At 39.9% G+C, this 16,838-nt stretch overlaps 1 protein-coding gene across 4 annotated transcripts in view; it reads right to left on the bottom strand.

Annotated features, from left to right (window-relative positions):
* Nucleotides 1-16,838, bottom strand: part of unc5db (unc-5 netrin receptor Db) — a 751,148-nt gene that overhangs the window by 143,780 nt on the left and 590,530 nt on the right. For 3 of the 4 annotated variants that reach the window (XM_034171021.1, XM_034171022.1, XM_034171023.1), the window contains one exon: nt 3,977-4,339. The exons of the other annotated variant lie outside the window; for it this stretch is intronic. In XM_034171021.1, coding sequence (XP_034026912.1) covers nt 3,977-4,339 — 363 coding nt within the window. The remainder of the gene's footprint in view (nt 1-3,976; nt 4,340-16,838) is intronic. 4 annotated transcript variants of the gene reach the window in all.

The following is a 16,838-nucleotide window of genomic DNA, read 5'->3' as shown; positions in this document are numbered from 1 at the left end:
AATCTTTCTTTAACTTCTGGATCTGTTCCTAAATGTTTCAAATCTGCAGTGATTAAACCAGTACTTAAGAAACCTAATCTTGACCCTAGTGCAGGGGTGGGCAATTCATTTTTTATAAGGGGCCACATAGGGAACCTGAATTATGTCCGAGGGCCACACCATCAATAACTCGGCCATCTCCCATAACAAATTTTACAAAAAATGACCTATTTAATAGCTTTTATTGGTAATTTTTATTATCGTAATAATATGTAAATATTTAAATATACCTAAATAAACCTCTCTAATTATTTGCAACACACAAGCTTGACATTTTTAATATATGTAATAACAATCACAGACCTCATGAGGGCCGGACAAAGACATGCATGCATGTGGCCCCCGGGCCGCAGTTTGCCCAGGTCTGCCCTAGTGTATTGACAAACTATTGGCCGATATCAAATCTATCATTTTGCTCTAAAATTCTGGAAAAAGTGGTGTCACGGCAGCTCATAGACTATCTTACTGAGAATAATCTCTTGGAGCCACTGCAGTCTGCTTTTAGAAAATATCATTCCACAGAGATGGCTCTCACTAAAGTGGTGAATGATCTTCTGCTTACATGGATTCGGACACCACTACAGTTCTGTTGCTGTTAGATCTCAGTGCTGCATTTGATACAGTGGATCATCATATTCTACTTGATAGGCTGGAAAATCATTTTGGAATTACTGGGAGTGCCCTTGCATGGCTGACGTCATACTTGACCAGTTGTTCTCATTGTGTTTTGGGAGTGCCCTTGCATGGCTGACGTCATACTTGACCAGTTGTTCTCACTGTGTTTTGTACAGTAACACTACCTCTAATCTTAGTGACATGAAATTTGGGGTTCCACAGGGGTCTGTCTTAGGCCCACTGCTTTTTTCCCTTTATATAGCACCTCTTGGGCACATATTGTGGCATTTTGGGATTACCTTTCACTGCTATGCTGATGATACTCAGTTATACATGCCGATAACTGCTGGTAATCTCGTTCACATAAAATCCTTAGAAAATTGCCTTGCAGCAGTGAGAAGTTGGATGTCTAGAAACTTCCTACTTTTAAACTCTGAAAAGACTGAAATAATGGTTCTTGGTCCAGTGAGACATCGGCATCAATTTGACCAGTTAACACTCAGCCTCGGCTCGTGTGTCATACATCACACTGACAAAGTGAGGAACCTTGGGGTAATTTTTGATCCTTCGTTGTCCTTTGGCCTCCACATTAGAAATATTACTAGGACTGACTGCTGTCTTCCACCTGCAAAATATAGTGAAGATTCGTCCCATCCTGTCTATGGCTGATGCCGAGACCCTGATCCATGCATTTATCTCTTCTAGATTGGACTACTGCAATGTTCTATTTTCTGGTTTACCGCAGTCTAACATTAGGGGTCTCCAATTGGTTCAAAATGCTGCAGCCAGACTTTTGACACAAAGCAGAAAGTTCGACCACATTACCCTCATTTTGGCATCCCTTCACTGGCTTCCTGTCCCAGTGAGATCAGATTTTAAGGTTCTGCTACTAACCTATAAAATTATTCATGGACTGGCACCTCCCCACCTAGCTGATCTAATTAAACCTTACGTACCGGCCCGGGCTTTACGTTCTCAGGGTGCAGGACTACTTTGTGTCCCTAAGGTGAATAAGAAGTCTGCGGGTCACAGAGCTTTCTCTTATCGTGCCCCTGTTCTGTGGAATGATCTCCCTGCATCAATAAAACAGTCAGATTCTGTGGAGACTTTCAAGTCCAGACTTAAGATGCACTTATTTTCCCTTTCATATGGCTAGCATACTGGTACAGTTTTGTTTTACGCTTTTTACTCTTAATTCATTTATTAGTAATTGGAGAGGGCCGCGGCCTCAGCTTTACCTAAATTCTGGGTCTTTTAGTGAAGTTTAGGGCTAGTGGCTGGCGACCACCTTAGTATTTGTCTGTTTTCTTGTTGATTAATGCTGGCAAATTATACAGTATTTTATTTGTCTTTCTGATGCCTGATTCTGTTTTTTTTCTCTCTGTTTAAGGTGCAGCTCCATCCAGAGATGGGAGTTGTATTCATGTTGGCGATCCTCCTGTCCTGTGCACCAATAGCATTTCTTGTATATTCATTCGTGAATTGTTTTGTGAATTGTTCTGTAATTTGTGTCTGTAGCATGGCCCAAGCAGAGGGTCACCCCTTTGAGTCTGGTCTGCTTGAGGTTTCTTCCTCAGAGGGAGTTTTTCCTTACCACTGTTGCTCTGGGGGTTGGTAAGGTGAGACCTTACCTGTGTGAAGCGCTTTGAGGCAACTCTGTTGTGATTTGGTGCTATATAAATGAAAATAAATTGAAAATTGAAATCTGCAACGCCATAAATGGTAAATGGACTGCATTTCTATAGCACGTTTCCATCTGCATCAGATGCTCAAAGCGCTTTACAATAATGCCTCACATTCACCCCGATGTGAGGGTGCTGCCATACAAGGTGCTCACGACACACCGGGAGCAACTAGAGGATTAAGCACATTGCCCAAGGGCCCTTAGAGATTTTCCAGTCAGGCTGGGATTTGAACCGAGGTCTCAAACCCAATGCTTTAATCACTGGACCATCTCTTCCCCAATAACAATTAATACTATTGCTTCTTTTCCACCAAAATGCACCTGAACTCTCTTTCTGACGATGACATGATGTAAAAAACGCTGATAAAACTTTCTTACCTGTCAATCTGGTCATGTTTTCTGCATTAATAAATGTGCTCTTCATGCTCAGACGCCAAAGCAAGGGCTAATCCAGGTAGAAAGGGGCATGGAGCGGGGGAGGGACATGGCTCCCCACAACATCCTTGGGGGCCGCATCCCCCCCCACACCCGCTTTCTGTCTGGATTTGCCCCTGCTTTGCTGTCTGAGAAATAAGAATGGATAACATGTATTTATGCAGAAAGTGTTACCAGATTGACAGGTAAGAAAGTTTTATCAGCATTTTTTACATCATGTCATCTTCAGAAAGAGACTTTAGGCGCATTTGGTTGGAAAATAGTGGACCTTCATCTGTTTTTAGTGAGGACACTCACAGAGCATCTCAGAGTTTTAAAGAAAAAAAAAAGCATAAACATGTCTTTGTAAAGCTCAGTGCAGGTGTGCTGTCATCACCGCGCTTAGAGAAACCAGTGTTTTTTCAACTCGGAGCTGCTGCAGAAAACCGCAGGTGAAAAATTCACAGTGAAATTGGGCGAAGTGGGCAGTTCAGCCGAAACCCGGCCTCCCTCTGCCCATGGGAGTTTTAATGCTGTGATCCTCCCGAATACTAAAATAATACCGTAGTAATGCACAGTGACTTGGAGAAGTAATTTTAATCTGATTATTGATTTAGGAATATTAACGTGTTAGATTAGCCGTTACTGAAAAAGCGGTCAGATTCGAGTAATGCGTTACCAGCCTCACTGTTAACCCCTTAACACCTGAATTTATATAGCTGTATATAAAAAAATGTTTTGTGTTTTTGTATTTAAGTAGATGGTAAATAATGTTGAGATTATTAATTTCACTTTTGCACAAAAACTAAATAGTAATTTTGGTATTTTGGTAATGACTTTATGTTATAATGTTATAATAATAATGATGGTATGTTGCAAATTTGCGACAACAGGCATATACTGGTCAATTTGGTATGTTGCATATTTCAGTCAAATATTGTAGCATATATGCGACGATAGGCGTTAAGGGGTTAAGGACTTTGCGCAAGGTACCTCAGCGTTTTTTCGGTGTGACAGGGATTGAAACCAAGGAACATCTGGTCAGAAGCCCACCTCTATAATCTCGAGGCCCCCCCCCCCCCCCCCCACACACACACACCCGACCTTTAGCTCAGTTGAAGACTGTCTAATTAAACTCACATCAAATGGACAAATTACTAAATTATTAAAATACATCTAAATGTGCTCTCAAAATTATTGATCTACTTGCTGAGTATTTTTTACCTGCGTTTGGCACCACGAGTCGTCCTCCAGGGTGTCCAAACTTGCCGGTGGTCCTAGGCTCCTCTTTCGCCATGTTGAAGGGCCCATTGAGAGTGAGGAGGCCCTTCTTGCGTCTGTCCACAGTACTGCAGTAGTCTCTGCTCAGGTCCCGCGGGAACGTCTCTGCAGGGCCTTTGGTGTGGAACTCTGCCCGTTCAGCCACACCTAGTGAGACCATAAAGGAGCTCTGAACTTTGACCTTGATGTCTGGCAGGGGGTCAAAGAGCTCTTTGTCTGCGCTGTCCTGGAAGCAGAGGGGTGTGCTGTACGTCCGTCCCACCGTTAAGTCTGGCTGCATGGAGGAGTTGAGAAGCAGCGGGTTGCCTACAGATATGGAGAGACACACAGTCACTCAGTCATTCCGTTGCACAAAAGCCTTGTTCACACGGGACCTGCATTATGCGGGTAATTCATTTAATTAATGAATCAAAGCCCAACCTCTCACTCGAGGTAATCAAATTCCCTGAAAACAGCCGAGCAGGACTGCTTTTGTTTTTCATCACAGGAAAAAAGACAGAAATCAGATGTGAATATTATTGAGGCATTTCTCTCAACAATGGAGCAGCTTACTTACAGTAAACATGTTTTTGTTTGTTGAACTTTGTACTGTCAGGAGAACATCTCAAAAAGATGTTAATGGACTTCACTAGAAGGAAATGGAGGCTTCAGGTTAAAGAGTACTCGATTCACGGAGTCGTATTATACAGCGTATCATCAAAGTCACTACAAAAACAGCAGGTCCCGAATGATTGTTTATTGGTTATAGCTGTCAAAATGATGCAGTAATTTACATTAAATAAGGTATCGAAAAATTAACGAAACTGAATTTCTTCTGAATAACATTACCATGAAGACACTACTTGGCTCTGTTAAATTATTTCAAAGATACCCAGATGCAACTTGATCATTCTACACGAACATTGTTCTACATAATATTTGCACCAAGGAATTTTTATACCACCAGAGTTTTTCCAGCTGTAAATATCATCTGAACTCAAAACATTTAGCAGCAAGGTAAGTGCTAAGTACAAGCACAACATTTCACTAAACCAGAACCAAAACTCTTATTCTAACCTGAACCCAATTACCATAAAAATAATCTGCAAGGCAGCTGCGACACGTTTCAAGCCTCGTTTCAACACCAGAGGTATGCATCTCCCTTCCACAAATGTATGTCAGATTCAGTAGTTAATATACAAAATAATACTACAGGCATTGTAGCTCACCTGGATGATACAAGAAATCACAGTTTCAGCTACACTCAAAACCTTAATGTTCAAATTAATTAAAAAGATTAAGTAGTGTCAACTCAAAGTTTTAAGAAAACATTTGACTTACTAAAATATTTCAAATTTGTGTAACATGATCTTGCTTTTTGAGTAAATTAAACTCAGAACTTTTGATTGACGAACTAATTGTACAGTAGTGTTCAGAATAATAGTAGTGCTATGTGACTAAAAAGATTAATCCAGGTTTTTAGTATATTTCTTATTGTTACATGGGAAACAAGGTACCAGTAGGTTCAGCAGATTCTCACAAATCCAACAAGACCAAGCATTCGTGATATGCACACTCTTAAGGCTATGGAATTGGGCTATTAGTAAAAAAATAAGTAGAAAAGGGGGGTGTTGAAGCTACAAACTCAAAACTATTATGTTCAAACTGCATTTTTAGCAATCCTGTGAATCACTAAACTAGTGTTTAGTTGTATAACCACAGTTTTTCATGATTTCTTCACATCTGCGAGGCATTAATTTTGTTGGTTTGGAACCAAGATTTTGCTCGTTTACTAGTGTGCTTGGGGTCATTGTCTTGTTGAAACACCCATTTCAAGGGCATGTCCTCTTCAGCATAAGGCAACATGACCTCTTCAAGTATTTTGACATATCCAAACTGATCCATGATACCTGGTATGCGATATATAGGCCCAACACCATAGTAGGAGAAACATGCCCATATCATGATGCTTGCACCACCATGCTTCATTGTCTTCACTGTGAACTGTGGCTTGAATTCAGAGTTTGGGGGTTGTCTCACAAACTGTCTGCGGCCCTTGGACCCAAAACGAAGAATTTTACTCTCATCAGTCCACAAAATATTCCTCCATTTCTCTTTAGGCCAGTTGATGTGTTCTTTGGCAAATTGTAACCTCTTCTGCACATCTTTTATTTAACAGAGGGACTTTGCGGGGAATTCATGCAAATAAATTAGCTTCACACAGACGTCTTCTAACTGTCACAGCACTTACAGGTAACTCCAGACTGTCTTTGATCATAATGGATCTGATCAATGGGTGAGCCTTTGCCATTCTGGTTATTCTTCTATACATTTTGATGGTTGTTTTCCATTTTCTTCCACGCGTCTCTGTTTTTTTTGTCCATTTTAAAGCATTGGAGATCATTGTAGATGAACAGCCTATAATTTTTTGCACCTGCGTATAAGTTTTCCTCTCTCCAGTCAACTTTTTAATCGAACTACGTTGTTCTTCTGAACAATGTCTTGAACGTCCCATTTTCCTCAGGCTTTCAAAGAGAAAAGCATGTTCAACAGGTGCTGGCTTCATCCTTAAATAGGGGGCACCTGATTCACACCTGTTTGTTCCACAAAATTGATGAACTCACTGACTGGATGCCACACTACTATTATTGTGAACACCCCCTTTTCTACTTTTTTTTTTTAATAATAGCCCAATTTTATAGCCTTAAAACTTCAAAGTGTAACTTAAGCACAACTTAAAAGAATTAAGTAATTATATATGAAAATATATGAGTTGACTTAGCAAACACTGGTGGCCAAGTGGTTAGTGTGCTTGGTTTTGGTGGAGAAGATCCCTTGTTTAAACCCCACTCCTGTCACATTTCTCCATGTAATGTGGAGTTGTGTTTGGAAGGGCATAAAACGTGTCAAATCAACATGCAGATCCACCTCAGATCTGCTGTGGTGACCCTGAGTGGAAAAGCAAGGGTGCAGCTGAAAGGAATTACTTTTACTTAATGAACACTTTAATTGTAATCAAGTACAAGTAGCATATAATCAAGACTTTTAAGTTCTGGGAACAATTGACTTTAAGTTTATGAACTCCAAAATATTGTGGCAACTGATTACCTCAATATTTTTGAGTTCTGCTAACTTGTTTGGGTTTACAGTGTACAGTGTCCAAAGGTCATACCAACGTCAAAATTTAAAAAATGTTTAAAACCTATTGGAGATGTTTTGGAGCTACCTATTAGCTACTCTTGTATCAAATGTCAGGTCAGTATCTTTAAAAATTGCAGACCAATGGCTCCAGGTAGCATTTTCAATATGGCTACCATGGCCACACCATGGCGGCATTGTTTACAATGCTGTCAAGAATAGCTGGGACTCCCCATCATCCCTTGGTCACATTAGCTGCAAGAGACAGAGGCAAAGCAACCAGCTGCCATTCATTTTCAACTAGAATGTACATTTTACAGTAATGAGAGATATGTGGTCCTATGACACCAGCTAGGTGAGGCCAAAATGGATGAAAAGTCTATTTTACGCAAATGCTGAGCAATGCGACACAGCGACTGCCAGTCCAAATGAAGGCAGTGTGACGGTGCTGTAACATAAGTTGGTTGGCTGTGTATTTGTGTATAAACTCTAATAACATCAACCACAATTACATTTATTTGTCATAAGGGTTTGATAACAAAATGTTAGGAATCATTGCCATTTTTTAATGTACATATCGGCGGATATCTCTGTATTGTAAACTTTTTACGCCCGAATATCGATATCAATAATTCACCCCCAAAGAATACATATCGGTCTGATTTCCTGTCTGGCTCATTCTGCTTTCTGCAGTTTCATGTAAGTCTGCTTGTGATGTCAAATTGCTTTTCACATCAAAATTGTATATAGGTGATTCAGTTAGGGTTAATTAATCATGATTACAATATACACTCAACAAAAATATAAACGCAACACTTTTGTTTTTGCTCCCATTTTGTATGAGATGAACTCAAAGATCTAAAACTTTTTCCACATACACAATATCACCATTTCCCTCAAATATTGTTCACAAACCAGTCTAAATCTGTGATAGTGAGCACTTCTCCTTTGCTGAGATAATCCATCCTACCTCACAGGTGTGCCATATCAAGATGCTGATTAGACACCATGATTAGTGCACAGGTGTGCCTTAGACTGCCCACAATAAAAGGCCACTCTGAAAGGTGCAGTTTTATCACACAGCACAATGGCAGAGATGTCGCAAGATTTGAGGGAGCGTGCAATTGGCATGCTGACAGCAGGAATGCCAACCAGAGCTGTTGCTCGTGTATTGAATGTTCATTTCTCTACCATAAGCCGTCTCCAAAGGTGTTTCAGAGAATTTGGCAGTACATCCAACCAGCCTCACAACTGAGACCACATGTAACCACACCAGCCCAGGACCTCCACATCCAGCATGTTCACCTCCAAGATCGTCTGAGATCAGCTACTCGGACAGCTGCTGAAACAATCGGTGTGCATAACCAAAGAATTTCTGCACAAACCGTCAGAAACCGTCTCAGGGAAGCTCATCTGTATGCTCATCGTCCTCATCGGGGTCTCGACCTGACTCCAGTTCGTCGTCGGAACTTCGCACAGCCATTGAAGAGGAGTGGACCAACATTCCACAGGCCACAATTGACAACCTGATCAACTCTATGCAAAGGAGATGTGTTGCACTGCATGAGGCAAATGGTGGTCACACCAGATACTGACTGGTATCCCCCCCAATAAAACAAAACTGCACCATTCAGAGTGGCCTTTTATTGTGGGCAGTCTAAGGCACACCTGTGCACTAATCATGGTGTCTAATCAGCATCTTGATATGGCACACCTGTGAGGTGGGATGGATTATCTCAGCAAAGGAGAAGTGCTCACTATCACAGATTTAGACTGGTTTGTGAACAATATTCATCTCATACAAAATGGGAGCAAAAACAAAAGGGTTGCGTTTATATTTTTGTTGAGTATAGTTGATTCTTTTCTGTTTGATAACCCACATTAATTCATACTTTTGTCCACATTTATTTTTATATGTATTTGTTAATACCGTTACTGTAGGTTTAACTGCGCTATTATACTTTATACACTAATTACCATTTTCGTTTATCTTGTTAGCTTGCTAGGTACAATTGGTTTATTAACGGCTAATTTAGCTCTTCTAACTATAACTAGCTTATTTTCATTATTTACAATTTTATTTTACATGGTGTAGATTTTTAATGATTCATCAGTTTGTGTTCTTTTTAAGACATCAACATATAGTACCTAAGTTCTTAGGTTTCCATTTGATAGCATATAGATTATGCTTTTTATTTTCCTATTGTATGCTAGCAGAGTTACTTTAGATAGATACACATTACATCATAACTTCTGTTTCTATAATAAAATACCAGATTTATAGCTTAGCCTACTAACTATAATTTAATTTTACTACTAGTCTACATACTATATTACCTATACTACAATCTTCTCCCGTATTAATATTTAGGTTTTAATACCTACTCCTGTATATTATATAGTACCATATTTATTGTATATGTTGTTTATTACTCTTAATATTTAAATATAAGTTATATATATGATGTCTTATCTTTCTTATGTCTTATTTATCATTAACCTTTTTTCTTGAGCCGCTTAGGTAGGTAGGGAGAGTTCCCATGTGATAAAAAATCTTTTCAACCTACCATCCCTGGTTCTCAAGACCAGGCACCTAAGTGGCTCTACTCTACTCTTTTATACTCTTCTATTTTACCACGTGCGTGTAATTGTGGGTTGCCCCGGGGGCAGGGTCATTTTTAATCTGACAATTGCCTCAAATCTGAGTATTTTAGTAAGTGTAGAGTTTTTGTCAAATGACACAGACACTGGAGACAACAGCTGACATAAAGAGTTGCGTGGCCTTTCTTGTAAAGTACACTGGCAGCCGCGGAGCTGACGGGCCTCGAAGGCGGGCTGACGAGCGCTGACGGAGGGGTTTTCCAGCAGCAGCAGCCGCGGAACTGACGGGCCTCGAAGGTGGGCCGAAGCCCCCGCGGTCAGTCGGTGTAGTTACTGCCCATAAGGTACAACCTTTTTTCCTTAACTGTACAAAATGCCAAAAAAAAGGCTTAAGTAGTGAAGATCTGGCTGAGATCAAACTCTCCCTGAATTTCATGTCAGATGAACTCAGTGGAGTGGTTAAAAAGCAAACCGAACTGCTTGGTTTATTGAAGAGGTGCGTGATCTCAAAAAAATCTTGCAAGAGAAAGACAATAAAATCAGATCATTGGAAAATCGTGTAGATGACCTTGAGCAACAAATGAGGATGGAGGAAGTAATTGTTTCAGGACTGAACATAAAGCATCGGACATACGCTTGGGCCACTGCTGTGGGCAGCGGTGCCGATGAAGCAGATGACACGAGAAGAAACTCAATCCCTGGAGCAACAGGTTGTTCAGTTTTTTCTTCCAATGATATCCACATTAATAGTACTGATATTGCTGATTGCCATTCAGTTGCAAGAAGAGACAAAAAGGTGAAACCAGTGATTATCATCTGGTTTACAAATAGAAAGTTTAAGAATGAATTGTTAAGGCAAACAAAAAAGTTGAAAGGAACCGAGGTGTATGTGAACGAACATTTGACAAAGAAAACTGTGGAGATTGCAAGACAAGCCAGAGTCCTTCGCAAGCAGAAAAAAATTCAAGCGACATGGACCAGGAACTGTAAAGTGTAGATCAAACAAAATGGAACTCCGGAGGAAGCGAAGGTCATAATGATAAGAGAGCTTGTGGATTTGGATAAATTTAAATGATTGCTCCTTTTGGATGAACATGTTCCTTATTGTTTCAATATTGTTTATTTGAAGGGATTTTGGTATGTTTTTGTTTTGTTTTCCTTTTTTGTTATGAGACAATTCTTGACTAAATCCATATCACATACTGGTTTACATGAAATAGCCATATCATATTTAGCCGCATTTTTGGTTTGTCAATTACAACCCTTTTATGATGTAAATTGATTCTTTTCAACTTGCTTCTGCACAGGAGCTTGATCTAAAAGTGTTTGATTACTCTGAACACAAATCTCATAGCATTGATTACAATATTGATCCAGATTGTTTTTTTTCTCAAAAATACTACTCACCACTGCAGTTACTTTACAGAGGAACAACTTAAGGACTGTTCCATGATAAACGGTTATAAGGGGAGGGTGCTTATAAGCTTTGCTTCTGCCTTCACCCTTTCGGCCACACAGGTTGCCGTATGTTGTTTCTTTTATGTTTTGTTATTGCTTTTGTTGTTGCTCATTTGTGTACCGGATAAATAAATAAATTCAATTCATTTTACGCTTCCTTTTTAGATATTTAGATATATCTTAGTATACTAGCATAGTTCCACCTTAGAACTGGAATATAATATATGATATACCTTACTGAATTTTCATGAACTAAACTAATTTATTCGCTTTTTTTAAAATCTACTGACAGCCCTGTTCTTGATATTTACATAATGTGTCCCATTGATTTCCAACTTATTTGCACTTTGAAGAAACAGGGCTTGTATCAACACGTCTACACAATGAAGGAGAGATGAGCAGATGATTGTTGGGACTTGGCAGAGGGACACTATGCACTCTCTCATTGCTATCTAGTCTTACAAGTTATAGGAATAGCAGATTTGGTACAGATTGATGCCATCATTATTCTCAAGAATTAATAATAATAAAAAAAATTCCAGCAGTAACACAGCAAACCCCATGGAAGCAGAACCTAAAGCTCACATCTCTGGAATCCTTATGTTGAATTTTCCTGCAGTTGACCAGTGAAGCTCCAGCACCAATTAAAACAACATGGCCGGAAAAGCAACCAGTGCAGTGGAGGTGCAACCTGCACACAAGGTCCAGGACACCGAGCCACGGTCACAGCGTTAGATTTACTTACTGCACACACACAGCTTGATCTCCATAATCCATCTGCTGGAGTCAGCTCTTCTGGACACGTTGTCGTCCTCCTGAAGGACAGGCAGAGGCAGTGGGAAGGCCAGGAGGGGTGTTGGGGACTGCTCTGTAAATGAACATAGTCCTTCAGCTCCCAGTGTGGCTCCAACAGTCCGTGGAGGGGGGGGTCTTCATCTGTGACCGTTTGACCTGACGACGCTGCCAAGCGGACCAAAAGGTGCGCTGCGTTGATCTGGCAGCCTCAGGCGTGCAGTGCCCCTGGACAAGTCGTGCCAAAATAACAACGAAGTCACAGAGTCCTTGCTGTCCAGCTGTTGCCTGGTAAGGGGTGCAAGGTGGGAGGCTAATGTTGTTTTATTTTTAGGGAAATTGTTAATTACCGGAGGTGTGATGTGTGATGAGCATTTCAGGGTGTGTTCATTTTGACTTGCTCTCAAATCTCAAATTTTGTTTACTTCATGCCCTCAAGAGAAACTGTGCCTTCATAATCTCTTATTTCTTTTTCTTTATTTTTTGGTCTGGTTGCTCAGTCTTGATTTTGGCACAAACCATTTCCATTCTGCACGACATCACCATACATTCAAAAGGAGACAATCATCTGTAGTTCTTTACAGTTTTAAATTTACCTCTTGTACACTCTAAGAAATGAAACAGAGGTTTTAAATGTAATTAATACTGTTATTTTCAATATACTTGCAGTTGTTAATTTTAGGGATTTAAGTAATAATGTTTCATTTGATTTCATTAATTTCAACTACAATATTGTTTTGCACATAATTGACAATGTTATGTGGAAAAAGTTACCTTAACTTTATCAATTCAATTCAATGTTTTAGTCCTTAGAGTGTTTTAGACTGTATGGAACAATACGGATTACCACTAAAATACAGATAGGGGGTCACTTTTATCAAGGTCAAATGTCATAACAGGTGTTTCCACTCATTTTCAGGTGAAATGATGAAGTGGGCAGCACGGTGGATTAGTGGTATTAACACTTCTCATTAACTCTTATTGGTACAGAAGCATTAAAAAATAAATAAATAAATTATTGTTGTGGATGTGCCAATGAGTACATGGACCCTGAAGGTAAATGATGGACAACTGGAATTTAGTTAGTTTTTTAAGATATTTGTAATTGAGGCAATAAATAATACTGACTCCATCGTAACAATTCATCCAAAAATCTTTAAGAGGACATAACTGAACTTTTATTTTAATGTCTGTCAAGGACATAATACTGTAAAATCATCATTTATTTATTTATTTGTCTGTCTGTCTGTCTGTTAGCAGGATTATGTCAAAACTACTGCACGGACTTTGATGACATTTTCACCACAGATAGATATTAGGCCATGAAAGACTCCAATAAATTGTAGAGCTGATCCGGATCCAGATCTAGATTCTGGATCAAGTTTTACTTTATGTAGGCTTTGAAGGATTACTGTTAGTAGGACTACATCAAAACTACTGCACAGATTCTTGCTAAATTTTCACCATAGATACATATTAGGCCATGGAAGACTGCACTGAATTTTAGAGGTGATCTGCATCTGGATTGAAATCGCTGATTGCTCTTGTTTGTGTCTCTTTTCCTTCCAGTACGTCACATATGTCAATGAAATACAGAGGACCCACAGCACAGAACTACCCTATCTCCTGGATGGCAACCACCCAGGCAGATAACTGGTTCATCCCATCTCTTGAAACTAAGCATCTGCTACATCCATGTGAAACATGGGCGTCCACTTGGCCTTCTCCAGCTGCTGGGGTCTTCAACACTGAGGCACCGATAAAGGGATCGTGCCCTGAGAAATGCACTACATGGTCACATGGCCAAAATGTTGTAGCTGATACTCCCTCATCGTGCATTTGATTCCCCTCATTTGAGTCTACTGAAGCAAGCACTTGTATGATACAAAGTCATTCCAGCGGTACCCAAGGCTCTTCCAAAGAGACCTAGTATCAAACACATCTAGTCCATGAGCAAGCTGTAGAGGTGGTACAGCGGTATATATACAGTATGTGGGCACTCTTATCAATAACAAGCTTACCTTTGAATCCTAGATGGATACTATTTTGAAGGAAAGCCATCAGCGAATGTACTTCCTGCAGAAGCTTTGTAGCTTTAATGTGGATAATGTTTGTAGAAAGATGATTTATTTTTGTTTTATTAAATCACCACAAGGGGCAGACCTGGAAGAGTCCAACACCCACCAGGAACAGGTCCGATGTAATGACGAGAATGCACACACAGCTCCTAGTTTGGTCATATAGACTTCAGATCACATGTTGCTGTGGTTCTGGTACCCCATACTCCCACAGCACCCCCCCCCCCCCAAAGGATACATCAAGGGAAAGGGTGGTATGCCTTTTCCAAGCCTGAAAAACACATCTAGACTGGTTGTTCATACTCCCAAAATCCTTATAATATAGTCATCGAGCCACTTGCTGGATCTGTTCCTGCAGCAGAGTCCGTTCCATGTCTGTATCAGAAATCATCTAATCCAGCCACATCTCAGACAGAGACAAGAAGAAAACAGAATCGGTTGGCCATAACAACTACACTTAGATATAATTCATCAGCATTAGGCAACAGGAAAGCAGAAGAAATACTAAGGTGATCGCCGGCAACTAGCCCTAAGCCCTAAGCTTCACTAACAGACCCAGACTTTAGATAAAGTTGAGGCCAAGTATTGTCTACTAATACAATGAATTTAAAAGGGAAGCAAGCATAGTTCCATACTATGCCAGTATGTTAGCCATACAAAAGGGAGAATAAATGGATCTTCAGTCTGGACTTGAAAGTCTCTACAGAATCTGACTGTTTTATTGACGCAGAGAGATCATTCCACAAAGCAGGTACACAATAAAAAAAGCTCTGTGGCCTGCAGACTTTTTATTCACCCTAGAGACACAAAGTAGCCCTGCGCCCTGAGAACGCAGAGAGACCTAGCCATCATCCCGGAGAATTGCAAAGCGGGACACTACAATTCTTTGCTTGGTTAATCAAGTGCTGTACTCGGTATCAAAAAAAAGAAGAAAATCACAGCATCATCAACAAATTCATGGTCAGTAAAACTTTTATCACCAACAATGGCACCTAAGCTGGTGGTTTTCACAACCTCACCCAACGTTATGAGTTTGTTCACATATCTCCAGCTGTTGAATGTCACTGTGGTAATGCTTCTGGTTCTGAGAAAGTGTTTCATCAGAGCCGACAGAAACCTTGTAATAAATTTGATGCGAAAACTAAGAGCAGTAGTATGACCAATGTCCATGTATGACCAATAGTTCCTGACATAAACACATACAGATGGATTTAGTTGGTTCAGTGAATTAGCCATATCAGCATATGGGTTGTGTAATGTGACTATCCAGGGTTGGGACCAGGAAGCAGAGTTGTAGTCTTACACACCTCTCTGCAGCTTCTCTCCCCCTGCCATCCCCTCATTACCCCATACCCGTAGAGACGGTGCCTGCTCCCAGACCAATAACCAGTAAAAATCTATTTAAGCAAAAAAATTCAAAAAGAAAAAATAATATAGCACCTTCAACTGCACCACAGACTAAAACAGTTAAATGTGGTCTATTAAACATTAGGGCTCTCTCTTCTAAGTCCCTGTTGGTAAATGATATAATAATTGATCAACATATTGATTTATTCTGCCTTACAGAGACCTGGATACAGCAGGATGAATATGTTACTTTAAATGAGTCAACACCCCCGAGTCACACTAACTGCCAGAATGCTCGTAGCACGGGCCGAGGCGGAGGATTAGCAGCAATCTTCCATTCCAGCTTATTAATTAATCAAAAACCCAGACAGAGCTTTAATTCATTTGAAAGCTTGACTCTTAGTCTTGTCCATCCAAATTGGAAATCCCAAAAAACAGTTTTATTTGTTATTATCTATCGTCCACCTGGTCGTTACTGTGAGTTTCTCTGTGAATTTTCAGACCTTTTGTCTGACTTAGTGCTTAGCTCAGATAAGATAATTATAGTGGGCGAATTTAACATCCACACAGATGCTGAGAATGACAGCCTCAACACTGCATTTAATCTATCATTAGACTCTATTGGCTTTGCTCAAAATGTAAATGAGTCCACCCACCACTTTAATCATATCTTAGATCTTGTTCTGACTTATGGTATGGAAATTGAAGACTTAACAGTATTCCCTGAAAACTCCCTTCTGTCTGATCATTTCTTAATAACATTTACATTTACTCTGATGGACTACCCAGCAGTAGGGAATAAGTTTCATTACAATAGAAGTCTTTCAGAAAGCGCTGTAACTAGGTTTAAGGATATGATTCCTTCTTTATGTTCTCTAATGCCATATACCAACACAGTGCAGAGTAGCTACCTAAACTCTGTAAGGGAGATAGAGTATCTCGTCAATAGTTTTACATCCTCATTGAAGACAACTTTGGATGCTGTAGCTCCTCTGAAAAAGAGAGCTTTAAAGTGTCTGACTCCGTGGTATAACTCGCAAACTCGTAGCTTAAAGCAGATAACCCGTAAGTTGGAGAGGAAATGACGTCTCACTAATTTAGAAGATCTTCACTTAGCCTGGAAAAAGAGTCTGTTGCTCTATAAAAAAGCCCTCCGTAAAGCTAGGACATCTTTCTACTCATCACTAATTGAAGAAAATAAGAACAACCCCAGGTTTCTTTTCAGCACTGTAGCCAGGCTGACAAAGAGTCAGAGCTCTATTGAGCTGAGTATTCCATTAACTTTAACTAGTAATGACTTCATGACTTTCTTTGCTAACAAAATTTTAACTATTAGAGAAAAAATTACTCATAACCACCCCAAAGACGTATCGTTATCTTTGGCTGCTTTCAGTGATGCCGGTATTTGGTTA

Source organism: Thalassophryne amazonica, chromosome 5 (genome assembly GCF_902500255.1).
Source record: "Thalassophryne amazonica chromosome 5, fThaAma1.1, whole genome shotgun sequence".
Taxonomy (NCBI): Eukaryota; Metazoa; Chordata; class Actinopteri; order Batrachoidiformes; family Batrachoididae; genus Thalassophryne; species Thalassophryne amazonica.
This window is presented reverse-complemented; position numbering and strand designations above follow the sequence as displayed.